Source organism: Gallinula chloropus (assembly GCF_964237585.1).
Source record: "Gallinula chloropus genome assembly, chromosome: 29".
Lineage (NCBI taxonomy): Eukaryota > Metazoa > Chordata > Aves > Gruiformes > Rallidae > Gallinula > Gallinula chloropus.
Window position 1 is genome coordinate 2,554,256 of NC_140114.1, and position 25,675 is coordinate 2,579,930.

The window sequence follows — 25,675 nt, forward strand, 5'->3', positions numbered from 1 at the left end:
GCTGAGGGGTGCAGAGTCACCCAAACCCTCCCATCATGAAGGGGCAATGAGAGCCCAGCCTATCCAGGGAAAGCAGGGGTCGGGAAGGGGCCCCCCCCGGGGTGCTGGGGTGGAGCCATGGGGCTGGCAGGGCTCGATAACGCCCGGGGATATGTGATCCAGCCCCTCCCCGCGGCTCGCAGAATAAAACGCTGATCTCATGCCCTGCGCGGCCGGAGCCCTTGGCTCAGCACCGGCTCGGCAGGCAGCTCCGCCCGCAGCCGCCAGGTAGCGCCGGGGGGGGGGCGGAGGGTCCCAGGGGCTGGGGACCCTGGGGTTGGGGTCCTAGGAGTGGGGGATCCTGGGGTTGGGGGGGCCCTGGGGTGGAGGGTTCCTGGGGTTAGGGCTTCCTGGGGTGGGGTAGGGGGTGTGTCACTCCCCGGGGACACCAACTGTGGGGTCACTGGGTGCTGCTGGGACCCCCCCAGCTCTCGACCCTGGGTTCATGGTCCCTCCCAGGGACACTGGGTGTGGGTCTGTGTGTGTGTGTCACCCCCCCAGATGGGGGACCCTGGTGTTGGGGGGGCAAATCCCAACCTGCTTCCCTGGGGGGAACCTGACCCCAGTGCCAGGAGGACTCACGGCCTCAGTAGTTACTCATGCAGCCCCCCCAGGAGGTGGGGACCCATCTTGGGGGGGCAAAGGGGCTCTGGGAGGGGGGGGATTGGGGCTGCCAAACTGGGGCCTGCCTCCCAAACACTGGAGGAGGCTGGGGGGGCCACTAGGTTCTGGCCCTGGGGAGCACCTTGGAGGCATGACTCAGTTTCCCCAAGAGACCCCCCCTACTTCCACCCTGAACCCCCACCCTGGGGTTCCCCCATCCTGGTGGGAACCCAGTACCACCCCGTGGCACGAAGGGACCCTGTGCTGGGGGGGGGAGAATCACTGTGGCACAGGGTGTCCCCCCCACCCTGAGGAGACCCTGACAGCTGGTCAACCCCACTGTCACCCCCCCAGGCCCCCCCTAAGAGACACCCCATTTCCCCCCTGAACCCCCACCCTGGGGTTCCCCCAGCCTGGTGGGAACCCAGTACCACGCCGTGGCACGAAGGGACCCTGCGCTGGGGGGGACACAGGGTGTCCCACCACCCTGAGGAGACCCTGACAGCTGCTCAACCCCACTGTCACCCCCCAGAAGCCCCCCTAAGACACCCCCCATTTCCTCCCTGAACCCCCACATGGGGTTCCCCCATCCTGGTGGGAACCCACTACCACCCCGTGGCACGAAGGGACCCTGCGCTGGGGGGAACACAGGGTGTCCCCCCACCCTGAGGAGACCCCGACGGCTGCTCAACCCTACTGTCACCCCCTCCGGGCCCCCCCAAGAGACCCCCCATTTCCCCCCTGAACCCCCACCTTGGGGGTTCCCCAGCCCTGTGGCATGAAGGGACCCTGCGCTGGCGGGGGAATCACTGTGGCACAGGGTGTCCCCCCACCCTGAGGAGACCCTGACAGCTGCTCAGCCCCACTGTCACCCCCCCAGGCCCCCCAGGAGACCCCCCATTTCCCCCCTGAACCCCCACCCTGGGGTTCCCCCAGCCTGGTGGGAACCCAGTACCACCCCGTGGCACAAAGGGACCCTGCGCTGGGGGGGGGAATCACTGTGGCACAGGGTGTCCCCCCACCCTGAGGAGACCCCAATGGCTGCTCATCCCCACTGTCACCCCCCCAGGCCCCCCCAAGAGACCCCCCATTTCCCCCCTGAACCCCCACCCTGGGGTTCCCCCAGCCGGGTGGGAACCCAGTACCACCCCATGGCACGAAGGGACCCTGCGCTGGGGGGAACACAGGTTGTCCCCCCACCCTGAGGAGACACCAATGGCTGCTCAACCCCACTGTCACCTCCCCAGGCCCCCCCAGGAGACCCCCCATTTCCCCCCTGAACCCCCACCCTGGGGTTCCCCCATCCTGGTGGGAACCCAGTACCACCCCGTGGCACAAAGGGACCCTGCGCTGGGGGGGGGAATCACTGTGGCACAGGGTGTCCCCCCACCCTGAGGAGACCCTGACAGCTGCTCACCCCCCCCAGGCCCCCCTCTGGCCCCCCACCATGACGTCCTACCGGCAGGAGCTGGAGAAGTACCGGGACATCGACGAGGACAAGATCCTACGGGAGCTGTCGGCCGAGGAGCTGGAGCAGCTGGACATGGAGCTGCTGGAGATGGACCCTGAGGTGGGTCCCGGGCACAGCAGGGGGGGTGTGTGTGGGGGGGGGTGTATGTGTGACAAGGGGGAGAGGTGCCACCCATGTCCCCCGTGGGTGACACGCATGGTGTGGGGGTGACACACAGAACGTGCTGCTGCCGGCGGGGCTGCGGCAGCGCGACCAGACGCAGAAGAGCCCGACGGGGCCGCTGGACCGCGATGCGCTGCTGCAGCACCTGGAGAAACAGGCGCTGGAGGCCGGCGAGCGCGACGACCTGGTGCCCTTCACCGGCGAGAAGAAAGGTGGGGGGGTGGGGGGGGCCTGGGGGGGTTGGGGGGGGACACCCAGGGGGACACAGGGCAGCGGGGAGCAGGGGCCCCGCAGCGCTGGGTATATTTAGCCTGGCGGAACGGTCCTCGCCAGCGGCTCGGGTGTCCGGGGCGAGCTGGGTCCCCGCCAGCCCCGGGCATGGCCACCCCTGGCAATGTCACCCCCAGTCATGGCCCCCCCCCCCCCCAGCAAGGCCACCCTGTGGCAAAGCTGTGTCCACCCCGGCATCATCACCCCCTCCTGGTACTGTCACCCAGACCCCCCCCCAGGATGTCACCCGCTGGCGCTGTCACCCCCTCCCTGGACAGCCACCCCTGACAGTGTCACCCCCAGGCACAGCCACCTTCCAGCCACGTCCCCTCTGCCCAGCGTGGCCCATGCGCCGGCGTCACCGGGGTGGTGTGAGGCTGGGTGGGGTGTGACCCACGTCCCCACGCCCAGGGAAACCCTTCGTGCCCAAGAACCCGACGCGGGAGATCCCGCGGGAGGAGCAGATCACGCTGGAGCCCGAGCTGGAGGAGGCGCTGGCCAACGCCACCGAGGCCGAGATGTGCGACATCGCCGGTGGGTCTGGCACGGGGACCACACTGCAGCCACCCTGTCACACCCTGTCACACCCCCTCACACCCTGTCACACTTTGTCACACCCTGTCACACCCCGTCACACCCTGTCACACCCCAGCCTCGCACAATGGCCACCCCATCTCACCCTGTCACACCGCGGCCACCCCGTCTCACCACGGCCACCCCACGGCACCGCGGCCACCCCGTCACACCGCGGCCTCACGCCATGGCCACCCCATCACACCGTGGCCCCGCACGCCATGGCCACCCCGTCACACCGCGGCCTCACGCCATGGCCACCCCGCCACACCGCGGCCTCACGCCATGGCCACCCCGTCACACCGCGGCCTCACACCATGGCCACCCCGTCACACCGCGGCCCCGCACACCGCGCCGCCACCGCCTCGCACGGGGCCGCGTGTCCCACAGCAGCTCCCCGCAGCACGTTGCACGGTGCTGTGGTTACACCAGGACGGTTCGTTGCACGAGGGGCCGCGTCGCACGGGGCCAGCGCGTCGCTCCGCGGTGCCAGGCGCAGCCCAGCCTCCCCCCCCCGCCACTACCCCTGGGCCCGTGCCAGGCCCTGGCTAAAAGCAGCACCGGGCCCCCCTGCTCGGCTTTCAGCGCTGGCCCCCAGCCCACCCGCTCCCCACGGCTTCCCCGGCACCCCCTGGGCTGGGCTGAGGGGTGCAGCCACCCCCTGGGGTGGGTGGGGGTCCCGGAGCGCCCGCTGACCCCCTGTGCCCACAGCCATCCTGGGCATGTACACCCTGATGAGCAACAAGCAGTACTACGATGCCATCTGCAGCGGGACCATCTCCAACACCGAGGGCATCAACAGTGAGTGCTGAGGGGCTGGGGGCAGGAGTAAGGGGGGACCAGACCACCCCTGGGGACCCACAGCCGGGTCCCCAGCCCTGTGGACACCCACACGTGTCCCCACGTGTGCCCCAGGCGTGGTGAAGCCCGACACGTACAAGCCGGTGCCGGATGAGCCCCCGAATCCCACCAACGTGGAGGAGACGCTGCGGCAGATCCAGGCCAACGACGGGGCGCTGGAGGACGTCAACCTCAACAACATCAAGGTGAAGGACCCGTGGCAGCGTCCCCAAGGGCGCTGCTCCCCCCTGGGGGGGGTCCCAAGGGTGCTAGTCCCAAGCCTGGGTGTCCCCAGGGGGCTGGTCCCTGGCCCAGGGTATCCCTGGGTGCTGCCAGGTTGAGTGGTCCCATCCCGAGGTGTCCCCATGGTGCATCATCACCCTGTCCCAGGGTGTCCCTGTGGGGTTGGCCCCTGTTTCAGGGTGTCCTTAGGGTGTTTGTCACCCTGATGCAGCCCAGGGCGCTGCAGGTCCCCATGCAGGGGCAGCCGTGTCCCACCAGTGCCACCCTACACCCCTCAGTGCCACTTACAGCCCCTGGGTGACATCCAGCACCCTTTTGGGGTGGTCCTGTACCCCTGGGGCCACCTCCAGCCCCCACCACTCACCCCTCCCCGTGTCCCCTGTGGCAGGACATTCCGGTGGCCACGCTGAAGGCCATCTGTGAGGCCATGAAAACCAACACCCACGTCAAGAAGCTCAGCCTGGTCGCCACCAGAAGCAACGACCCCGTGGCCAGCGTGAGTCCCACCCCACGTCCCCATGTCCCCAGACAGGGAGGGGACACGGCCCCTGCCCCCCCAGCTCCACCCTGGCCACCGGCAAACCCGGGCGATGGCGGCTTCTCCACCGTCCCCTGGAGCGCCGGTAGCCCAGGATGTGCCCGAGGAGGGGGTGCCAGCCCTGGGTGACACCCTGAGGTGACACCCTGAGGTGACACACAGGCTGTGGCCGAGATGCTGATGGAGAACAAGACCCTGCAGAGCCTCAACATCGAGTCCAACTTCATCACCAGCGCCGGCATGATGAGCATCATCAAGGCCATGTACCACAACAGCACCCTGAGCGAGCTCAAGGTGGACAACCAGGTAAGGGATGGGGTGGCCTGGGGAGGGGACAGGGGTGTCCCCAGTGTCCTGGTGTGCCTGGTTCCACCCTGTCCCCACAGTGCCAGCGGCTGGGTGACACAGTGGAGATGGAGATGGCCACCATGCTGGAGCAGTGCCCGTCGGTCGTGCGCTTCGGATACCACTTCACGCAGCAAGGCCCCCGCGCCCGCGCCGCCATCGCCATCACCAACAACAACGAGCTCCGTGAGTGTCCCCCCCACGGCCCTTCCCAGGGCAAAGGGGGCACAGGGAGGGTCCCTCTGACACAGCCCCCTCCTCTATCCCCCACCCCAGGTCGCAAGCAGAAGAAAACCTAACGCAGCCCCCCCCGGCACAAAGGGGTTTGGCTCCGGCTCCCAGGGCCGCTGGGAATAAAGAGGATGGAGAGATGCAGCTTTGGGATCCACTGGGATGTGACAGGACTGGTGTGTGGGGCCAGGATTGGGGTCACAGGGCCGAGAGGGTGAGGAGGCAGCGGGGGCACCCCCCTTCTTGTGGGGCTTGAGGCCCCTGTTATCCTCCAGCCCTTAATCCCCGGGGCCACACCGGACGCCTGGATCCCCTCAGGGAGCAGCAGAATGGGGTATTTATACTGGGAGGATTGGGTTACAGGACTGGGAGGGATGGGGGGAGCAGCACAGCCCCCCAGCAGCCAGTGGGGTGCCCCCATGACATGGAGCTGGGCACCCAGGGCCCGTGGGGGCTGGCACCTGTGGCCCGGTGAGGCGGGTGGGGGGATGCAGAGCCTATTTATAGGTCCCCCCACCTATTTATAGGCAGGAGCTGAGCAAGCGGGTACATCCTGGGGGTAAGAACAGCACCCCAGGGAGTGCTGCCAGGGAGGGCCCAGCCCCCCCAGGGACAGGATCCAGCCCCAGGGCCCAGAAAGACCCCTGGGTGGGTGCTGGGTGCTCAGGGTACAGCCCTATAAACAAAGCCCCAAAGGCTGGCAGGAAAAGGGGGGGGGGGGGGAAACTGAGGCAGGGGGAGGGCAGTGTAGCACTGGGACAGCTGCTGGGACTGGGGAGGAGGAGGGGAACCCAGCACCGCCACCCTGAAAGGCCACGACCCGCCAGCACCTGCCAGTGTGTGAGGACAGGAGCCGCGGGCCGGGGCCAGGAGGGCCGGGCTCAGACCCACGGGGAGGTTGGCAGCGCGTGCGGGGCTCCGGCTGGGGCAGCAGCACCCAGAAACATCCCCAGGGCAGCATCCCAAGGCTGGGACTCCCCACTGTGACCCCTCCCCAACAGCTCAGACACCTCCATCCTCTCCAGGAGCCTCTATTAGTGCTGGGGCTCGGGGACAGCCCAGGGGTGTGGGAGTGGGGGGGACACCAGCAGCCCGGGGGGCCTCATGCCGGCAGCAGCTCGGGCGGCGGCTCATCCTCATCCGAGTCGAACTCGGCGTTCTCATCCTTCACCCACTTGCCAGAGGGGTCCTGGATCCAGCCAGCACTGGGAAAGGGAGGGCAGAGAGCTGAGCGCCGGCTCGCTGCGGCGCTCCCGGCGCTCCCGGCGTGGCCCAGACTCACCTGCGGAGCTGCAGGTACCGCCGCAGGACCTGGCGCCGCTCGGGGCTCAGCGCTGCCGCCGCGGTTTGTTCTCCATCACCTCTCCGTGTCCGAGCTGGAGCTGCTCCCGCTGTGCCTGGGAGAGCAGAGAGGGGTTGGGGGGGGACCTGCAGGAAGTGGGGAAGCCCCACCAAGAGCCCCAAAGGCACCAGGGCAGCTCTTACCCGCTCGCCCGGCGCGGTGTCCCGGCAGCAGGGCTGCGGCGCTGGCGTCCACGGCTCCCCTGTTCCTCTGCGACGCCTCCGGCGGCGGCGAGGCAGCGTTTGGCCCCACTTGGGTCACCCCAGCGCACGAGCTGCTTCCCTCCAGCCTGCTGTGGGAGAAGGAGTGGGGGTCTCAATCCAGGCAGGTGCCACCCCCACTGGGGAAGCCCAGAGCTTCAGCCCACCCTCCAGCAGCCTCACCCCGTCCGGCGGCAGCAGCTGCTGTAGGGAGCGGCCTTCAGCAGGGCGCTGCGGGCGATGCGCCTCGTCCGTGCCAGGAGAGGGGCTGGGCAGCCCTGGGGAGAGAGGACAGAGCTTGGGGAGGGGGGAGCCTGGATGAGGAGGTGGAGAATCAGTCAGGGTGAGGAAGGGACGTCCATCAACCTGCGTGCCCTCTGCCTCCGCCGCTTCCTCGCGCTGCTGCGTCGGGGCCGCGTCCTGGAGCGAGCGCTTCCTGCTGTAGAAGCGCTGCAGGCCTGGGGGGAGAGCGAAGGGGCAAGGGGGGGGCGCTGGCTAGGGGGCAGCCCACCCCCACAGACCCCCCACACACCCCTTGCCAGCCCCTCACTCACTGCTCGTGTGCTTCTTGCCAGCCCGATGAACCGTCAGCACGTCCAGCGTGTCGAAGACGGGGCGGTGGGCGCACACGGTGCAGGCGTACCTGGGCCGGGGTGGGGGGGAAGCTGCCATCAGGCCCTGCCAGCGGTAGGGGGAGGGTTTAAGGGGGGTGCTGGGGCTGCCCCCGGGGGTCTCACTCACCTCCCGCTCCGCAGCAGCAGCGCCTCATCCTCAGGGATGTAGTTGGCCAGCAGATCCGCCACGCGCCTTTTCTGGGAGAGACCAGGGGGGGGTTGAGGGGGGGCGGGGAGGGCTCCTCGTGTGTCCAGACCCCCCCACTCCTCCTGGAACTGCTGCTGGAGCGGGGGGGCTCAGCCCCTGCTTCACCCCGCGGGAGCCAAGCTCAGCGCTGGGCCTGCCCCTTCGGCCGGGGGGAGAGGCCGGGGTACGGGGGGTGGGAGGCGGCCAGGCCGCGGGCTGCACCGCGGAGGGGGCGCAGCCGGTGGGTACGAGGGGAAGGGAGCGCAGGGGAGGAGAGGCCGGGGCGGGGTCGGGGAACCGGGATCGGAAGGCGGGGGGGGGGGGGGGGACGCGGGACACCCACCTGCAGCACCCCGAGCTGCGCGGAGTCGTCCCCCTCCCGCTTGAAGGACATGGCGGCCGTCGCTATGGCAACGGCCTCGCTCCCGCCCGGCTTCCGGGCTCCGTTCCCGGCAGGGCGCGCGCGGCGGCGGCGGCCAATTAGAGAGCGCGAGGGGCGTGGCTGCGAGGGCGCGAAAAGGGGGGCGTGGCCATGCGTGCTGCGTCGGGTGGGCGGGGGGAGTGAGTGGGCGTGGCCTGGGTGTGGCGCTGATTGGTCGGGGGTCGGACGGGGGGCGGGGCTTGCTGCGTGGTGGGCGTGGTTTGGGGCTGAGGGGGCGTGGCCTCTGCGTGGGGCGGGACTCGCAGCCGCCCGGCCCCGCCGCCTCTCCGCTCCCCACCGGCCCCGGGGCCGCCAGTTGTGGTTCCGGCCGCTCGTCCCCCGCGGGCAGCGCGGCGACCCCCGGGGGGCAGGAGCCGGGGCCGGGCGGGGGCCGGGAGGGGCCCCGCCACGGGGCGGGGGGGGGGGGGGGGGGGATGGCGGCGGGGCGGTGGCCTCGGCCCGGCCGGACTACAGTTCCCAGAATGCTCCGCGCGAGCGGCCGGGCCGGGCCTGGAGGCTCCGGTCTCACCGGGACCCGCGGCCGTTCGTATGAGGCCCCCCGGCCGCGCTGCTGGGCACCGGCGCTGAGCGGGGCCGTCCCGCCATGGCGGCGGGGAGCGGCGGAGCTGCCCGGGAGCACCGGCTGGAGCCCGGGGACACGCTGCCCGGGCTGGCGCTGCGCTACGGGGTGACGGTGAGCGGGCGGCCGGCGCGGGGCAGAGCGGGGGAACCGGGGCGGGGGCGCCGGGAATGACCCCTCCTGGCCCCTGCCCTGCCCCGGCCAGGCGCGGCGGCTGTCTGGCGGCTGCCCCGGCCCCACGCGGCCCCATCGCAACCTGATTCTGTCCCACCCCATCCCCATCCCCATCCCATCCCCATCCCCTCCCCATCCCATCCCCATCCCCTCCCCACCCCCATCCCCATCCCACCCCCATCCCCATCCCATCCCCATCCCCACCCCCATCCCATCCCCATCCCAACCCCATCCCCATCCCATCCCCTCCCCATCCCCATCCCATCCCCATGCCGTCCCCATCCCATCCCCATCCCATCCCCAACCCCATCCCATCCCCATCCCATCCCCATCCCATCCCTAACCCCATCCCATCCCCATCCCATCCCCACCCCATCCCATCCCCATCCCCATCTCCTCCCCATCCCCTCCCCATCCTCCCCATCCCATCCCCATCCCATCCCATCCCATCCCCAACCCCATCCCATCCCCATCCCATCCCCAACCCCATCCCATCCCCATCCCCATCCCATCCCCACCCCATCCCACCCCCATCCCCTCCCCATCCCCATCCCATCCCCATCCCATCCCCTCCCCATCTCCATCCCCATCCCCAACCCCATCCCACCCCCTCCCCATCCCCATCCCATCCCCTCCCCATCCCCTCCCCATCCCCATCCCATCCCCATCCCCATCCCCATCCCATCCCCATGCCATCCCATCCCATCCCCATCCCATCCCACCCCCATCCCAATCCCATCCCCATCCCCATCCCCATCCCATCCCCATGCCATCCCATCCCATCCCCATCCCATCCCACCCCCATCCCAATCCCACCCCCTCCCCATCCCCTCCCCATCCCCATCCCCTCCCCATCCCCATCCCATCCCAACCCCATCCCAACCCCATCCCATCCCCATCCCATCCCACCCCCATCCCCATCCCACCCCCATCCCATCCCCATCCCACCCCCACCCCCATCCCCACCCCGGCAGATGGAGCAGATCAAACGCGCCAACCGCCTCTACACCTCGGACACCATCTTCCTCAAGCCCACCCTCCTCATCCCCGCACCGCTGACGCCGGAGGGACCCTGTCCCCAGGACCAGGATGCGCCCACCCCCCAGGGGGGGGACACCCCATCCCATCCCCTCCCATCCCGCCACGACCTGTCGGCCGCCGCGTTCCTGCAGCAGCTGGACGCCGAGATCGGGCGCTCCAAGGCGGCGGCGGCGGCGGCGCAGCAGCTCCGCGCCGGGTGAGCTGAGCCCCCCACCCAGGGTCTGTCACTGAGGAGGGGGGGTGTGGGGGGTGTGGTAGAGCACCCCCCCTCACTACCACCACCCCTGTGTCCCCCTGGCAGCACGACCGAGCTCCACGGCACCCACAACCCCGGTACCGGCGACGCCGCCACGTCGCGGGGGTCCCGTCTCGGCCCCCGGCCCCTCACCAGGACCCCGCGGGCGGCCGCGCTCCGGGATGCTGAGGATGAGATCTTCACGCTGTGACACTGGGGATGTGACCCCCACCCCTGGGACAGGGACCACTGGGGCTGCAGAGGGGACACAGGGATTTGGGGAGGGGGTGGGGGGGTCCCCTCCCTGTCTGCTACAAGGGACCTGTCCCGCTGCAGGGACACCCAGGGGGGGATTTGGGGAGGTGGGTGGGGTCCCCTCCCTGTCTGCTATAAGGGACCCGTCCCGCTGCAGGGACACCCAAGGGTCTGGCTGAAGGGCCAGCCCTCTCATGGGGTGACTGGGAGCTACTGGGAGCTACTGGGAGGTCTGGCACAGGTGTTCCCAGCTGGGGTTTTGCTTCTGGGTGTATTTATTTGGACGTCTTCGCTCTCACCCTGGGGGTGGGACCCCCATGTGGGACCCCACCACCACCCTGTGGGACCCCCCACCACCCCCATTATGGGACCCTCCCATGGGAACCACCCTGTGGGACCCCCCCACCACCCTGTGGGACCCCTCACCACCCCCATTATGTGACCCTCCCATGGGAACCACCCTGTGGGACCCCCCCCATCACCCCCATTATGGGACCCTCCCATGGGAACCACCCTGTGGGACCCTCCACCCACCCCCATTATGGGACCCTCCCATGGGAACCACCCTGTGGGACCCCACCCCCATTATGGGACCCTCCCATGGGAACCACCCTGTGGGACCCCCCCCCACCCCCATTATGGGACCCTCCCATGGGAACCACCCTGTGGGACCCCCCCCCACCCCCATTATGGGACCCTCCCATGGGAACCACCCTGTGGGACCCTCCCCATCACCCCCATTATGGGACCCTCCCATGGGAACCACCCTGTGGGACCCTCCCCATCACCCCCATTATGGGACCCTCCCATGGGAACCACCCTGTGGGACCCTCCCCATCACCCCCATTATGGGACCCTCCCATGGGAACCACCCTGTGGGGACCCCCCACCACCCCCATTATGGGACCCTCCCATGGGAACCACCCTGTGGGACCCCCCCACCACCCCCATTATGAGACCCTCCCATGGGAACCACCCTGTGGGACCCCCCCACCACCCCCATTATGGGACCCTCCCATGGGAACCACCCTGTGGGACCCCCCCCATCACCCCCATTATGGGACCCTCCCATGGGAACCACCCTGTGGGACCCCCCCCACCCCCATTAATGGGACCCACCCATGGGTGTCCCCCCCCTCCTCCCTTCTCCATGCCAGTGCCTGGACCCCCCGGGGATGGTGACACCCCCTGGGTGCCTGTAAATAAATGGGAACCCCCATCCCCTCGGCGCTGCCTGTTTCTCACCCACCCCCCCCATCACCCCGGGACCCCCCCTTGCCACGCCACGCGGTGCCACCAGGTGTCACCCTGTGCCCGCACCCTTGGGTCCCCCCCCCACCCTAAACCAACCCCCCCCCATCCCAGCCCCAGGGGTCTCCCTGGGGTCCCTCCAGGCCACCGGTCCCCTGTGACCCCCCCCCACACACCTTTTCCCACCCCCCCCACCCCCGGGGCAGAGGCGCTGGTTCCCCGGGGGGGGGGGGGGGGATGAGGGGGGGGGGGGCTTGCAAGCCCCCCCCCCCTCATCCCCCCCCCCCCCAAATCCCGAGCGCTCGCGGCTAATGAGGATCATCTCATTAGGGAATTAGCGGCTGTCTGGGGGGAGGGGGAGGGGGGGGCCGGGCTGGGGTGTCCCGCGGGGGGTCCCCGGGACCGCCCCGCTCCGGCCACCGGCCGGTCCCGTTCCGGGGCGGAGCCGCTCGGGGCTGCTCGGTCCGTGCGGGAGAGGAGCCGGTACCGGGGCTGGGGGTGGGGGGGGGGTTTGGGGCGGTGGGAGGGAAAGGGTCGGAGCGGGGGGTGCGGGGGTGCTGCGGGCCGGGGGTTGGGGGGGGCGGGGGGGGGCGGGGGAGGTCGGGGTGTTGGGGGGTGTCAGGGGGTGGGGGGTGGTCGGGGGGTGGGGGCTGTCAGGGGGTGGGGGTTGTGGGGGGGTGTGAGGGGGGTCGGGGGGTGTGAGGGGTGTCGGGGTGTGTCGGGGGGTGGGGGCTGTTGGGGGGTGTCAGGGGGTGTCAGGGGGTGGGGGGTGTCAGGGGATGGGGGGTGCCAGGGGGTGGGGGGTGGTCGGGGGGTGGGGGCTGTTGGGGGTGGTCGGGGGGTGGGGGTTGTCGGGGGGTGTCAGGGAGTGGGGGGTGTCAGGGGGTGGGGGCTGTTGGGGGGTGTCGGGGGGTGGAGGGTGTCAGGGGGTCTCAGGGGGTGGGGGCTGTCGGGGGGTGTCAGGTGGTGGGGGGTGTCCGGGGGGGGGTGAGGGGTGGTGGGGGGTGTGGGGGGGTGTCGGGGGGTGGGGGCTGTCGGGGGTGTCAGGGGGTGTGGGGTGTCCAGAGGGTGAGGGGTGGTCGGGACGTGGTCGGGGGGTAGGGGGTGTCGGGGTTGTCAGGGGCTGTCGGGGGGTGGGGGCTGTTGGGGGTGTCAGTGGGTGGGAGGTGTCGGGGGGTGTCAGAGGTTGGGGGCTGTCGTGGGGTTTCGGGGGATGGGGGGTGTCAGGGGGTGTCGGGGCGTGTCAGGGGGTGGGGGGTGTCAGGGGGGGGTGAGGGGTGTCGGGGGGTGTCAGGGGGTGGGGGGTGTCAGAGGGTGTCCGGAGGTGAGGGCTGTTGGGGGGTGGTCGGGGGGTGAGGGGTGTCGGGGGGTGTCAGGGGGTGTCAGAGGTTGGGGGCTGTTGTGGGGTTTTGGGGTGTCAGGGGGTGTCGGGGGCTGTCAGGGGCTGTCAGGGGGTGGGGGGGTGCGTGGTGTCCCGTCGCTGCTGGCAGCAGTTCCCGGGGGCACTGGGAGCACTGGGAGCTCTGGGAGCACTGGGAGGCGGCACTGGGGACGTGGGGTCGGCCACATCAGAGCGGGGGGCACTGGAGAGCCGGGAATCGGGGCGCTGGGACCACTGGGAGGGGGGTACTGGGAGCACTGGGTGGGCCAGTGGAACACACGACCCCCCTTTCCCCATCCCCAGCCCCCCCCCCCCCAGAAGGGCTGCCCGGCCGTGCCTCAGTTTCCCCCGCTGACACCAGCCCCGCGCAGCCTGGGGGGGGTGGGGGGGGGTTGGCTGCCCCCCGCAGCCCCTCCGGGTGCCCGTGACCATGCGGGGGGTGCCGCTGCCCTTCGTCCTCCTCATCCTCATCCCCGGGGGGGGGGCACCGGCCTTCCCCCGGGACCTGGTGGCCCGGAGCACCGTGGGGCTGCCAGGTGAGCGGGGCAGGGCCTGGGGAGGGGGTTTGGGGGGGGTACCGGGCCCTGGGGGGGTTGTGGGGGTCCGGAGGGGCGTCACTGTGTCCCCACACCCCCCCCCTCACCCCGCAGCCACCGCCGGGTACCCCCGGTTCCGCGGCCTCCGTGGGGACAACGTCGCGGCCCAGCTGGGCCTGGACTTCCAGCGCATGTTGCGGCTCAACGGGACCCTGCTGCTGGCTGCGCGGTGAGCACGGCACGCCCCGGCGTGCCCCTGGCACGCTCGTGTGCAAGCCCCTTGTGTGCCCCTTGTGTGCCCCTTGTGTGCCCCTTGCACGCTCCTTGTGTGCCCCTTGCATGCCCCTTGCACGCTCGTGTGCACACCCCTTGCACACCCCTGGCGTGCCCCTTGCACGCTCCTTGCACACTCGTGTGCATGCCCCTCACACGCCCCTTGTGTGCCCCTTGCACGCCCCTTGCACGCCCCTTGTGTGCCCCTTGCATGCCCCTTGCACGCCCCTTGTGTGCCCCTTGCACGCTCCTTGCATGTCCCTTACACGCTCCTTGTGTGCCCCTTGCACGCTCCTTGCATGCCCCTTGCATGCTCCTCACACGCCCCTTGCACACCCCTTGCACACCCCTTGCACGCTCCTCACACGCTCCTTGCACACCCCTTGCACACTCCTTGTGTGCCCCTTGCACGCTCCTTGCACGCCCCTTGCATGCTCCTTGTGTGCCCCTTGCACGCTCCTTGTGCGCCCCTTGCACGCTCCTTGCAGGCCCCTTGCACACCCCTTACATGCTCCTCACACACTCCTTGCACGCCCCTGGCACGCCCCTTGCACGCTCCTTGTGTGCCCCTTGCACACCCCTCGCACGCCCCTTGTGTGCCCCTTGCACGCCCCTTGCACGATCCTTGCACGCCCCTTGCACGCTCCTTGTGTGCCCCTTGCACGCCCCTTGCATGCCCCTTGCATGCCCCTTGCACACTCCTTGTGTGCCCCTTGCATGCCCCTTGCACGCTCCTTGCACGCCCCTTACATGCTCCTTGCACACTCCTTGCATGCTCCTTCTGTGCCCCTTGCACGCTCATGTGCATTCCCCTCGCACGCCCCTTGCACGCTCCTTGCAGGCTCTTTGCACCCCCCTTGCACACTCCTTGCACACTCCTTGCACGCCCCTTGCACACCCCTTGCACGCTCCTGTGCACTCATGGGAGCTGCTTCTGCGTCCTCAACTCTGTGCCTGAAGGTGCCTGTGCACGCTCGTGTGTGCTCGTGTGCTCACTTGCCTGTGCTCGTGTGTGTTGTGTGTGCTCGTGTGCTCACTCTCCTGTGCTCGTGCAAGCGTGGGCAGGTTTGTTCACACCTGTGTGTGCAGCGGGTTTGCTGCTGCACAAGTGTGGCCACACCTGTGCCCCCTCCCTCTGCCCCTCCAGTTGTGTGTCCCCATGTCCCCATGTGTGTGTGTCCCCCATGTGTGTGTCCCCTACGTGTGTGTCCCCTACGTGTGTCCCCCCATGTGTGTCCCCCATGTGTGTCCCCATGTCCCCACGTGTGTGTGTCCCCCACGTGTGTGTCCCCTATGTGTGTCCCCCCATGTGTGTCCCCATGTCCCCCCATGTGTGTCCCCATGTGTGTCCCCATGTCCCCACGTGTGTCCCCCCACGTGTGTCCCCCCATGTGTCCCCCATGTGTGTCCCCATGTCCCCACGTGTGTCCCCCCACGTGTGTCCCCCCATGTGTCCCCCATGTGTGTCCCCATGTCCCCACTTGTGTCCCCCACGTGTGTCCCCCAACGTGTGTCCCCCCATGTGTGTCCCCATGTGTGTCCCCATGTCCCCACGTGTGTCCCCCCCATGTGTGTGTCCCCATGTGTGTCCCCATGTCCCCACGTATTGCCCCCCCACATGTGTCCCCCCATGTGTGTCCCCATGTGTCCCCATGTGTGTCCCCATGTCCCCCCATGTGTCCCCCCATGTGTCCCCCCATGTGTCCCCCCACGTCCCCGTGTCCCCCCGTGCCCCCCGCACGCTCACGCCCTTCCCGCAGGGATCACATCTACGCCTTCGACCTGGGGCAGGACCAGGGGACCCTGTACCCCGAGCGGGTAAGGGGGCTGGGGCGGCCACCCCCTGGGGACAGGGGGGGTCAGGGTGGAGGGGTCCCTGTGCCCACCCCCCCCACCTCACCTCACCCCGCAGCACCTCACCTGGGAGACACGGGACAGGGAGAACTGCGCCATGAGGGGCCGGCTGCAGGTACAGGGGGCTGGGCAGGGGAGGGGGGGTCTGGGGGTACAGGGGGGGTGGGGAGGGGAGGGGGGGGTCTGGGGGTACAGGGTGAGGGGGCATGGGGAGGGGGGGTCCAGGGGTACAGGGTGAGGGGGGGATGAGGAGGGGGGGTCCAGGGGTACAGGGTGAGGGGGGATGAGGAGGGGGGGTCTGGGGGTACAGGGTGAGGGGGCATGGGGGGGGGGTCTGGGGGTACAGGGTGAGGGGGGATGAGGAGGGGGGGTCTGGGGGTACAGGGTGAGGGGGCATGAGGAGGGGGGGTCCGGGGGTACAGGGTGAGGGGGGATGAGGAGGGGGGGTCTGGGGGTACAGGGTGAGGGGGGGATGAGGAGGGGGAGTCCAGGGTGAGGGGGGGATGAGGAGGGGGGGTCCGGGGGTACAGGGTGAGAGGGCATGGGGAGGGGGGGTCTGGGGGTACAGGGTGAGGGGGGGATGGGGAGGGGGGGTGCGGGGGTACGGGGTGAGGGGGGGATGGGGAGGGGGGGTGCAGGGGTACAGGGTGAGGGGGGGATGAGGAGGGGGGGTCCAGGGGTACAGGGTGAGGGGGCATGAGGAGGGGGGGTCCAGGGGTACAGGGTGAGGGGGGATGAGGAGGGGGGGGTCTGGGGGTACAGGGTGAGGGGGGGATGAGGAGGGGGGGTGCGGGGCCACAGGGTGAGGGGGGGATGAGGAGGGTACAGCACATGGGTGGGGGGACAGGGGGTAGGGGATGGGGAGGGAAGGGACAAGCTGGGGGGTCTGGGCAGCGGGAGGTGACACTGGGGCTCCCCGTGTCCCCCCTGCCCCCCCCCATGTCCCCCCACGCAGGACGAGTGTCACAACTACATCCGGGTGCTGGTGCCCCGCGACGCCAAGACCCTCCTGGCCTGCGGCACCAACGGCTTCAGCCCCCTCTGCCGCACCTACAAGGTGGGGGGTGTGATGAGTGTGTGTGGGCTCAGCCCCTGGCAGGGAGAGCAGCGGGACAGTGCCCAGAGGTGTGATGAATGCGGGGGGGGGGCTCAGCCCCTGGCAAGGAGCATGGGGAGGTGTGATGAGTGTGTGTGGGCTCAGCCCCTGGCAGGGAGAGCAGTGGGACGGTGCCCAGAGGTGTGATGAATGCAGGGGGGGGCTCAGCTCCTGCTGGGGAGCACGGGGAGGTGTGATGAGTGTGTGGGGGCTCAGCCCCTGGCAGGGAGAGCAGCGGGGCAGTGTGAGGTGTGATGAATGCAGGGGGGGCTCAGCTCCTGCCAGGGAGCACGGGGAGGTGTGATGAGTGTGGGGGGGCTCAGCCCCTGGCAGGGAGAGCAGCGGGGCAGTGCCCAGAGGTGTGATGAATGCGGGGGGTGCTCAGCTCCTGCTGGGGAGCACGGGGAGGTGTGATGAGTGTGTGTGGGCTCAGCCCCTGGCAGGGAGAGCAGCGGGGCAGTGCCCAGAGGTGTGATGAATGCAGGGCGGGCTCAGCACCTGCCCACTGATGCTGAGGACAGCAGGGCGGGGTTGTGTGTGTGATGAGCTGGGGAGGTCTCAGCACCTTCCCCCCCCCCCCAGGTGAGCAGCCTGGCGCTGGAAGGCGAGGAGATGAGCGGCCAAGCCCGGTGCCCCTTCGATGCCAAGCAGAGCGTCGTCGCCCTCTTCGTGGGTGGGTGCTGGATGGGGTGGGGGGGGACACACACAGCGGGGTCCCCGGGTGGGACCTGAGCTGATGCTGGTGTCCCCCCCCAGACGGCAGCCTGTACTCCGCCACGGTCGCCGACTTCCAGGCGAGCGACGCGGTGATTTACCGCAGCCTGAGCCCCGGGCGGCCCCCGCTGCGCAGCCTCAAGTACAGCTCCCGCTGGCTGCAGGGTACCCGCGGGGCGGGGGGGGCTGGGGGCGGGGGTAGGGGCTGGGGGGGGACACACACAGGGGCTGGGTGCGGGGGGGGAGCTGGGGGCGGGGGTAGGGGCTGGGTGCGGGGGTAGGGGCTGGGGGGGGGACACACAGAGGGGCTGGGGGCGGGGGGGGGGCTGGGTGCGTGGGTAGGGGCTGGGGGGACACACACAGAGGGGCTGGTGCGGGGGGTGGGGGCTGGGGGCGGGGGTAGGGGCTGGGTACGGGGGTAGGGGCTGGGGGCGGGGGGGGCTGGATACGGGGGGGGGGTCTGGGGGCGGGGGTAGAGGCTGGGTACGGGGGTAGGGGCTGGGTGCGGGGTGGGGGCTGGGTGCGGGGGTAGGGGTAGGGGCTGGGGGCGGGGGTAGGGGCTGGTTGCGAGGGGGGGGCTGGGTGCTGGGGTAGGGGCTGGGTACGGGGGGTAGGGGCTGGGGGGACACACACAGAGGGGCTGGGGGCGGGGGTAGGGGCTGGGTGCGGGGGTAGGGGCTGGGGGGGGACACACACAGAGGGGGCTGGGCTGTGGGCACGGGGCCGTGCTGGGGGGCAGAGGAGGGATGAGCACAGGGCTGGGGGCTGTGGACAGGAGGTGATGGGGGGGGGCTGATGGACCCCTCGACCCCCCCACCCCCTCCTCCTCCTCCCCCCCCCCCCCTCTCCCCAGAGCCCCACTTCGTCCAGGCGCTGCCCTACGGCCCCTACGTCTACTTCTTCTTCAGGGAGGTGGCGGTGGAGCTCAGCGCCCTGGGCAAGGTGGGTGCGGGGGTTGGGGGGCACCCAGGGGGGGGCTGTCCCCCTGCGCTGAGCCAGAGGACCCCCCAGTACCCCTCACCAGGGTGTCCGGCTGTGGGTGCCCCTGGGCGCCAGTCCCCCCCCCCCACCCTCCCAAGTGATGCCCACGGGCCCCGGTGCTGAGGCCGGGGGGGGGGGGCGTGATGGGGGGGTACCCGTGGACCCCGCACTGACCCCCCCCCCCCCGGGTGCGGGAGCAGGTGGCGGTGGCGCGGGTGGCGCGGGTGTGTCGCAACGACCGCGGCGGCTCCCCGCGGGTGCTGGAGCGGCGCTGGACGTCGTTCCTGAAGGTGCGGCTGGAGTGCGCTGTCCCCGGGGATGCCACCTTCTATTTCGATGTCCTGGAGGCTGTGACACCCCCCCGGACCCTGCATGGGCGACCCGCTGTCCTCGCCCTCTTCGGCACCCAGCCCAACAGGTGGTGGGGATTGGGGGGGGGGGGACACACATGGGGACAGGGGGTCTGAGGGGACAGGGGGCTGGGGAGCGGGCAGGGGGCGTGGGGATAGGGGACACCAGGAGACAGGGGACACCAGGAGACAGGGGAGATGGGGGGCGACTCACAGGGGACACGGCAGGATGGGATGTGGGGACACGGGGCAGCGGGGAGCAGCGCCTGGGGATGCAGCAGGGATCCCCCAGCCAAACCAAGGGTGAGCTGGGAGTCCTGGGGAGGGGACAGGGGTGTCCCCAGCGCCACTGCCACCCCCTGCCACTGCTGCAGCATCCCCGGCTCAGCTGTCTGCGCCTTCTACCTGGCTGACATGGAGCGGGCGTTCGAGGGACCCTTCGCTGAGCCCCGCGGTGCTGCCGGCGCCTGGACCCCAGTGCCTGAGGACAGGGTGCCCCACCCCAGGTACAGCCTCACCCCCCCCACCTCTGCAGCACCCTGGGGTTACCCCAGGCCACAGAAGACACCTGGGTGCCCACAGGCCGGGCTGCTGCGCTGGGATGGGACCCGCTGCCGCCATCGTCACCTCTGGGGACTTTCCGGATGAGACACTGGCCTTCGCCAAGGAGCACCCGCTGCTGCACGGCACCGTGGCCCCCGCCGGCAGGCGGCCCCTCTTCACCCGCACCGGCACCAGGTGCACCCCGGCGGGGGGGAACGGGTGGCCTTGGGGACGTGGGAACTTGGTGGCCATGGGGGTGAGGAGGGTGTGGGTGTGAAGGGGGGTGGGGTGAGGGTGCCCTGGGATGGGGAGATGGGGAGGGTCCTTGTGCAAGGGGGGTGTGCAAGGCCACACGAGGGTGTGCAAAGCCCCGGTGTGTGAGGGTGTGAAAAGCTTGAGGTGCGAGATGCTGGCGCGAGGCCCCGTGCAAGGAAGGGTGTGCTGGGCGCAGGCTGACGCAGCTGGCGGTGGACACGGGCGCGGGGCCGCGGGGGAACCAGACTGTGCTCTTCCTGGGCGCCGAGGACGGGCGGGTGCTGAAGGTCCTGGTGTCCACGCGGCATCCCGGGGCCACCCAGCACCCTGGTGGCACGCCAGCCCCTGGTGACAGCCAGGAGCCTGGTGACACCGGCGATGGCAGCTCCGAGACGCTGCTGCTGGAGGAGATCAGCCTCTACGACCCTGTGCGGTGAGTGCTGGGGGTGGGGGGGATGGTGTGGGGTGCTGGCTGGCACTGTGAGGTGCTGCTGGGTGCCAGGGCACAGTCGCAATGGGTGCTGTGGGGTGCAGGTGCCAGGGACCGCGGGGTGCCAGCCGGGTGCTGGGGCTGGAGCTGAACCCACCGGGCCGGGAGATCTACGTGGCCTTTGCCGGGTGCCTGGTGCGGCTGCCCCTGAGCCGCTGCGCCCGTCACGGCGCCTGCCGCAGGTGAGTGGGGAACAGCCAGGGCTGCGAGGGCACGAGGGTGTGCAAAGGGCATGAGGGCGTGCAAAGGGCACAGGGGCGTACAAAGGGTACGAGGGTGTGCAAAGGGAAAGAGGGCATGCAAAGGGCACAGGGGTGTGCAAAGGGCACGAGGGTGTGCAAAGGGCATGAGGGTGTGCAAAGGGCACAGGGGCGTGCAAAGGGCACGAGGGTGTGCAAGGGGCAGGAGGGTGTGCAAAGGGCACAGGGGGGTGCAAAGGGCACGAGGGCATGCAAAGGGCACAGGGGTGTGCAAAGGGCACAAGAGCGTGCAAAGAGCATGAGGGCGTGCAAAGGGCACAGGGGCGTGCAAATGGCACAGGGGCGTGCAAAGGGCACAGGGGTGTGCAAAGGGCACAAGGCCGTGCAAAGGGCACGAGGGCGTGCAAAGGGCACAAGGGTGTGCAAAGGGCACAGGGGCGTGCAAAGGGCACGAGAGTGTGGAAAGGGCAGGAGGGTGTGCAAAGGGCACAGGGGCGTACAAAGGGTACGAGGGTGTGCAAAGGGCACAGGGGTGTGCAAAGGGCACGAGGGCGTGCAAAGGGCACAGGGGTGTGCAAAGGGCACAGGGGCATGCAAAGGGTACAGGGGCGTGCAAAGGGCACAGGGATGTACAAATGGCACAGGGGTGTGCAAAGGGCATGAGGGCGTGCAAAGGGCACAGGGGTGTGCAAAGGGCATGAGGGCGTGCAAAGGGCACAGGAGCATGCAAAGGGGACAGGGGTGTGCAAAGGGCACGAGGGCATGCAAAGGGCACAGGGGCGTGCAAAGGGCACAGGGGTGTGCAAAGGGCACAGGGGCGTGCAAAGGGCACGAGGGCGTGCAAAGGGCACGAGGGTGTGCAAAGGGAAAGAGGGCATGCAAAGGGCACAGGGGCGTGCAAAGGGCAGGAGGGTGTGCAAATGGCACAGGGGTGTGCAAAGGGCACAGGGGTGTGCAAAGGGCATGAGGGCGTGCAAAGGGCACAGGGGTGTGCAAAGGACACGAGGGTGTGCAAAGGGCACAGGGGTGTACAAAGGGCACGAGGACGTGCAGAGGGCACAGGGGTGACAGGGGCACACAGCGTGCCTGGGGGGTGAGGGCACACGAGGGCACAGACCCTTGTGGGAGCGCTAGGGCGTGCGAGGCCCAGGGGTGTGCCGGAGCGTGCGAGGGCGCAGTGACGTGCGCGGGCAGCTCTGGCACGTGGCACCTGGGTCCCCCCCCTCCCCGTGCAGGAGCTGCCTGGCTGCCCGTGACCCCTACTGCGTCTGGCTGCCCCCCCGGGGCTGCGTCCCCTTCTCCGAGGACCTTCCGTAAGTGGCCCCCATGGTGCTCCCCCCCATCGCGGTGTCCCCGGTGTCCCCCACACTGGGGACAGGGGTGACATGTGCCCTGTGTGCCCCAGAAGCAGCTTCGAGCAGGACATGGAGGGGTCCCCCGGGATCGTGGAGACTTGCCAAGGTGATGGGAGGGGGGGGGCAATCAGGGGGTGACACGGTGGGGGGGGGGGGGCACTGAGGACATGGAGGGATGCTGAGGGTCACCCCACTCTGCTCCCACAGACGCACCAGCTGCAGGGGATGGTGATGGGAACAGGGACTTGGCCCACGGTCAGTGACACCCGCCGGGAGGGTCCGTGGGGTGGAGGGACCCAGGGATGGGAGAGGGGTGCTGGGTGGGGTGGGGGGAAGCCCAGGGCTTGGGAGAGGAACCCGAGGGTGAGAGCGACTGGGGAAGGGACCCCCGGGGTGGGCGAGGGACCCGGGATGGACCCGAGGGCGGGAGGTCCCGCGGGCCGAGGGTGACGCTGCTCCCGCAGGGGTTCGACACGCCGGGCCGGGCGCGGCGGCCGCGGTGCCGGTGCCGGTGCTGGCGGGCTGCGTGCTGGGCGCCTTCGTGCTGGGCGCGCTGGCCGCGGGGCTGGTGGCCGCCTGCTGCCGCCGGCCCGCTGCGCCCAAGACCCCCCCGGAGCCGCCCCCCGCCGCCGCCACCGCCCCCCGGCCACCGGTGCAGCCGCCCGTCCCCCGGCTCTACCCACCGCTCCCACCGCACGGGGCTTCGTGGGACCCCGCCGAGCCGCCCTCCGCCGAGACCACCCCGCAGCCGCCCCAGGAGCGGGTGGCAGAGCCCCGGCGCGGGAGAGCCGCTCGGTTCGGCTCCCCAGAGCCCCCCGGGCCGGGACCCCCGCCCAGGGCCGCGCTGGAGGAGCTGCTGCAGCGGCTGCACGGCCCGGGGGGTGCGGGCTGGCCGGGGACCCCCCCCGGCGCCGGGTCTTTCGGCAACCGCGTGCAGCCGGGCGCCCCGTTTCCCGGTGCCCCCCCGGTGCCCCGCGACGGGACGCCCCGGCGGCTGGATGTGCCCCCCGACAGTCCCCCGCCGCCCCGCCGGCCCCTGGTGCAGAGTCATTCGCTGGGGGGGGCGCCCACCAGACCCCCCGGCCCGGCCCGGGCGCTCACCCGCATGCACTCGCTGGGGGCGCCGGGGGGGCCGGTCGGGGGACCCCGGCCCCTGGAGCGCTCCCTCTCCATGAAGCCCCCGGTGCTGCCCAAGCCTCTGATGGTGCCGGCGGCACCCGGGCGGCCCTGAGCCCCCCCGCCCCGCGGGACACAGGCACAGCTGGGACCCAGGGGGCATCCCTGGATGGGGGTCTGAAGCCAGAGACACCCCCAGCCCGGGGCTGGAGGGTCCCAGCTCTGTGCCGTGGGGGGGGGCTCCGCGTCCCAGAGCTGCCCCTGTCACCCTCCCCAGGGTGATGAGGGTCCCTGGGTCCCCCCAACGCACTGTCACCCTCTCTGGGGTGCCGAGTGGCCCCACCTCCCCACCCCCTCGTGTTTTTTGGGGTGGTTTCTTTGACCCTGACTAATTTATTCGCTGCTTTGGGGGCCCCAGGAAGGACACGGGACGTGGCGGCTCGCGGCGCCGGAGCTCGGTTGGTCCTACCGTGTAGGACCCGGGCTCGGCCCGCGCCGGCCGCGGCGATTAAACACGTGGTGACTCTCACACGGTGCCTGCCTGGCTCTGTCTGGGGTGAGGGGGACAAGAGAAGGTGCCACCAGACCCCTCAGCCCAGCTTGGGGACCCTGAGGTGCCCCATCCCCACGGAGAGGTTGGCACCAGTGACACCATGGCCTGGCGCTGGCTGACACCGGGGCAAAGCCATGGGTGTTTGCTTAAGAAACGACATGGGGACAGTCCCCAACTCACAGGGGGTGACATCCATGGGACAGGGCGGGTCCCAAGTGCTCGGCTGCTTGTGGCAGTGCTGGGGGGGCTGCAGGGGTCCCGCTGCTGGGAGGCAGCAGTGTACCCTGTGACAAACAGCCTGGCCCTGCCTGGCATGGGGACGGTGACCTGGGAAAGGCCAGATTGAAGAAATAATCCGATTTGGGACCAAGAACCAGGGGGCAGCAGGGGGGCATGGACTGGGATGGCTCCAGGGCCACGCTCAGCTTAACCCCCAGGGTTGGTTATTCCCTCTGGAGAGGATCCAGTTCCCATTTCCATGACCTCCCCAATCCACAGGGCCCTGCTTCCCACCCAGGGACACTGGGAGCTGCTCAGAGCCGGGGACTGGAAACAAGAGGGAAACACATCTGATCTAAATCAAACTGGTTCCATCAGCACCACACCAGCTCCTCCAGTCAGGACCACAACTCCTGTGCTGGGGCAGTGGGTCGGGATTCTCCCATCCTCTCCCAGGCATGGGAAGGGAGAGTGGGTGCTAGCCCAGGCTGGCAGCAGAGGGGGAGTGGGGCTGGAGGTGTGGGTGGAGGGGGAGCAGGGCTGCTCCCAGCACAGCCTGGGCAAGCAAAGGGCTTGTCCTGCCTTTAAACCTCACAAACCCAGTGGAAACAGCGTGAGGATGGAGAAGACGTGGGTGGGAAAAGCCCTGAGGCAGCAGAACCCTGAGGGACACCGGTGGGAGGTTATTTACCCTCCGCAGCCACAGCCGGCTGCGCCGCGACCCAAAACCCGCTGGTCTCAGCTTAAAACCCTCCAACCCTTCTCTGTGGAGGAGCAGAGGACAGGACTGGGTTTGAACTCCTCCTCAACGCTGGGCAGAGTGAATTCTCCTCAGCTTTGTTCAGCCCCATCCACGAGTCCTGCTAAAAATAACCCTAACGTGTGACACCCCCTGCCAGCGAAGCGGGGAGAACACTGCTGCTTTATCTGCTTCCAACCCAGCCACGGAGAGCACCACGGGCTTTCTTCTCCCTTCCCTCCTCCCTCCCCTCCTGGAGGGGAAGTTTGGTTGGCAGCCCAAGGGGCTTTTTGGCAGGGGCAGGATGGAGCAGGGGGGAGAGGCACAGCACAGCGTTTATCACCCCTCCAGCTGCCAGCGCTTCCCCTTCACCAACAGCCGGTGCCAACTGCAGGCGGAAGGTGAGAGCCCAGCTGGCAGCATCCCTGTGCATCCATAACCGCTCCTGGGCATCCAAGAACCTGCCTGGATTCACTCTCATCACCTCTCAGATCCTCTGACACCAATTTTCAGCTCAAACAAGACCCAAATTTCAATGCTTCAGAGAACACAAGAGCAGAGCCTTGTGCTGGATGTCAGTGAGGAGCCGCTGAGCCCAGCAGTGACCGGGAACGACGGAGCCTCTCCAAACAAATCCATAACAAATAATCATTAAAGCCTTCTTCAAAAACCTTCGTGGAAAAAGGTTCAAAAAGAGTTTTGTTTATAAATGTGGCTACACTGGTTATAAATAAAGGCACTTGGATTGCAGAGCCTCTGCAGGAACAGGCACAGACACCTTCCTCTCCTCCCGCTCGTGGTGAACCCGACCGGCAGGACGCTGCCACGCTGGGATTTTGGCAGATCCCACCTCCCCTCCCAGCCCAACTGCCAGGAACCCACTGGGTTGAGGATGGAAATCAGGGTGAGAAGTTCTTTCAGAGCCACAACCACACGTTCATGCCCTGAGGAACTCACCAGCCCCTGTCACGTCTCCAACGTCAAGACATGGAAAGGAACCTTCCCAGGGACAGGCCCTGGACCCAGGGAAAGCTGCCTGCTTGGGCACACGTGGAAATGACAGGGAAAAGCACAACACAGTGACCAGAAATCGAGTTGTCACCTTGAATACCACCAGCTGTTAGGAAACCAAGGCAAAAAGCCCCAAACAACCCCACACCCACAAGCTACGGGCTGAGAGAGCCCAGGTTTGTCCTGCCAGATGATGTGTGCAGGGGGCAGCCCAGCTGGAGCTCCTTCTGCACCCCACTTCTGGGATTTTTCTAAATTTCCCCTGTTCAGGGTATTTTTCTGAGCTCCACCTGACAATCTTCTGCTGTGGAGCTCCATACCCAGCAGCTCCCCGCTGCGCTGGAAGCCCTGAGCTGTACCCAACAGATCCCTAGACAGAGCAAAGGGACAAACA

At 69.2% G+C, this 25,675-nt stretch overlaps 4 protein-coding genes across 5 annotated transcripts; 3 read left to right on the forward strand and 1 right to left on the reverse strand.

The window, feature by feature from the left end:
* The first annotated feature begins 196 nt into the window (after positions 1-196).
* Positions 197-5,459, forward strand: TMOD4 (tropomodulin 4). The gene is made up of 10 exons (XM_084276556.1): positions 197-267; positions 2,069-2,212; positions 2,331-2,487; positions 2,957-3,079; positions 3,830-3,919; positions 4,034-4,164; positions 4,590-4,697; positions 4,902-5,045; positions 5,126-5,270; positions 5,361-5,459. Exons 2-10 carry the CDS (start codon positions 2,090-2,092, stop codon positions 5,381-5,383), a joined length of 1,044 nt encoding a protein of 347 aa, XP_084132682.1. The 5' UTR covers positions 197-267; positions 2,069-2,089; the 3' UTR covers positions 5,384-5,459.
* Positions 5,460-6,338: 879 nt separating this feature from the next.
* On the reverse strand, positions 6,339-8,071 carry LOC311202227 (sodium channel modifier 1-like). 2 transcript variants are annotated; one of them, XM_084276773.1, is made up of 8 exons: positions 8,002-8,071; positions 7,599-7,669; positions 7,412-7,500; positions 7,224-7,315; positions 7,041-7,135; positions 6,801-6,946; positions 6,598-6,712; positions 6,339-6,520 (listed from the first exon to the last, which is right to left on the reverse strand). In XM_084276773.1, exons 1-8 carry the CDS (start codon positions 8,050-8,052, stop codon positions 6,418-6,420), a joined length of 762 nt encoding a protein of 253 aa, XP_084132899.1. In that variant the 5' UTR covers positions 8,053-8,071; the 3' UTR covers positions 6,339-6,417. The 2 variants fall into 2 exon arrangements, with proteins under 2 accessions (XP_084132899.1, XP_084132898.1); XM_084276772.1 differs by having other exon boundaries at positions 6,801-6,949.
* Positions 8,072-8,660: 589 nt separating this feature from the next.
* LYSMD1 (LysM domain containing 1) lies at positions 8,661-11,583 on the forward strand. The gene is made up of 3 exons (XM_084276789.1): positions 8,661-8,773; positions 9,808-10,070; positions 10,176-11,583. The coding sequence occupies exons 1-3, from the start codon at positions 8,684-8,686 to the stop codon at positions 10,318-10,320; spliced, it is 498 nt and encodes a 165-aa protein (XP_084132915.1). The 5' UTR covers positions 8,661-8,683; the 3' UTR covers positions 10,321-11,583.
* A 1,630-nt stretch (positions 11,584-13,213) lies between these two features.
* Positions 13,214-23,282, forward strand: SEMA6C (semaphorin 6C). Its single transcript, XM_084276782.1, has 17 exons — positions 13,214-13,532; positions 13,647-13,761; positions 15,566-15,623; positions 15,718-15,774; positions 16,615-16,716; positions 17,338-17,428; positions 17,512-17,634; positions 18,323-18,411; positions 18,651-18,868; positions 19,175-19,306; positions 19,383-19,538; positions 19,795-20,031; positions 20,133-20,270; positions 21,524-21,601; positions 21,694-21,749; positions 21,851-21,898; positions 22,108-23,282. Exons 1-17 carry the CDS (start codon positions 13,427-13,429, stop codon positions 22,872-22,874), a joined length of 2,571 nt encoding a protein of 856 aa, XP_084132908.1. The 5' UTR covers positions 13,214-13,426; the 3' UTR covers positions 22,875-23,282.
* The last annotated feature ends 2,393 nt before the right edge of the window (positions 23,283-25,675 follow it).

Excerpts from the sequence above, each read along its gene's own strand:
- SEMA6C (XM_084276782.1), top strand. The coding sequence starts at position 13,427 with ATGCGGGGGGTGCCGCTGCCCTTCGTCCTCCTCATCCTCATCCCCGGG. Across the intron at positions 13,533-13,646 it reads GAGCACCGTGGGGCTGCCAG|CCACCGCCGGGTACCCCCGG; the intron begins GTGAGCGGGGCA and ends CTCACCCCGCAG. Across the intron at positions 21,602-21,693 it reads CCCTTCTCCGAGGACCTTCC|AAGCAGCTTCGAGCAGGACA; the intron begins GTAAGTGGCCCC and ends TGTGTGCCCCAG.
- TMOD4 (XM_084276556.1), top strand. The coding sequence starts at position 2,090 with ATGACGTCCTACCGGCAGGAGCTGGAGAAGTACCGGGACATCGACGAG. Across the intron at positions 2,213-2,330 it reads TGCTGGAGATGGACCCTGAG|AACGTGCTGCTGCCGGCGGG; the intron begins GTGGGTCCCGGG and ends GGTGACACACAG. Across the intron at positions 3,920-4,033 it reads CAACACCGAGGGCATCAACA|GCGTGGTGAAGCCCGACACG; the intron begins GTGAGTGCTGAG and ends CGTGTGCCCCAG.
- LOC311202227 (XM_084276772.1), bottom strand. The coding sequence starts at position 8,052 with ATGTCCTTCAAGCGGGAGGGGGACGACTCCGCGCAGCTCGGGGTGCTG. Across the intron at positions 7,670-8,001 it reads CGCAGCTCGGGGTGCTGCAG|AAAAGGCGCGTGGCGGATCT; the intron begins GTGGGTGTCCCG and ends GGTCTCTCCCAG. Across the intron at positions 7,501-7,598 it reads CTGCTGCTGCGGAGCGGGAG|GTACGCCTGCACCGTGTGCG; the intron begins GTGAGTGAGACC and ends ACCCCGGCCCAG.
- LYSMD1 (XM_084276789.1), top strand. The coding sequence starts at position 8,684 with ATGGCGGCGGGGAGCGGCGGAGCTGCCCGGGAGCACCGGCTGGAGCCC. Across the intron at positions 8,774-9,807 it reads CGCTGCGCTACGGGGTGACG|ATGGAGCAGATCAAACGCGC; the intron begins GTGAGCGGGCGG and ends CCACCCCGGCAG. Across the intron at positions 10,071-10,175 it reads GCGCAGCAGCTCCGCGCCGG|CACGACCGAGCTCCACGGCA; the intron begins GTGAGCTGAGCC and ends TCCCCCTGGCAG.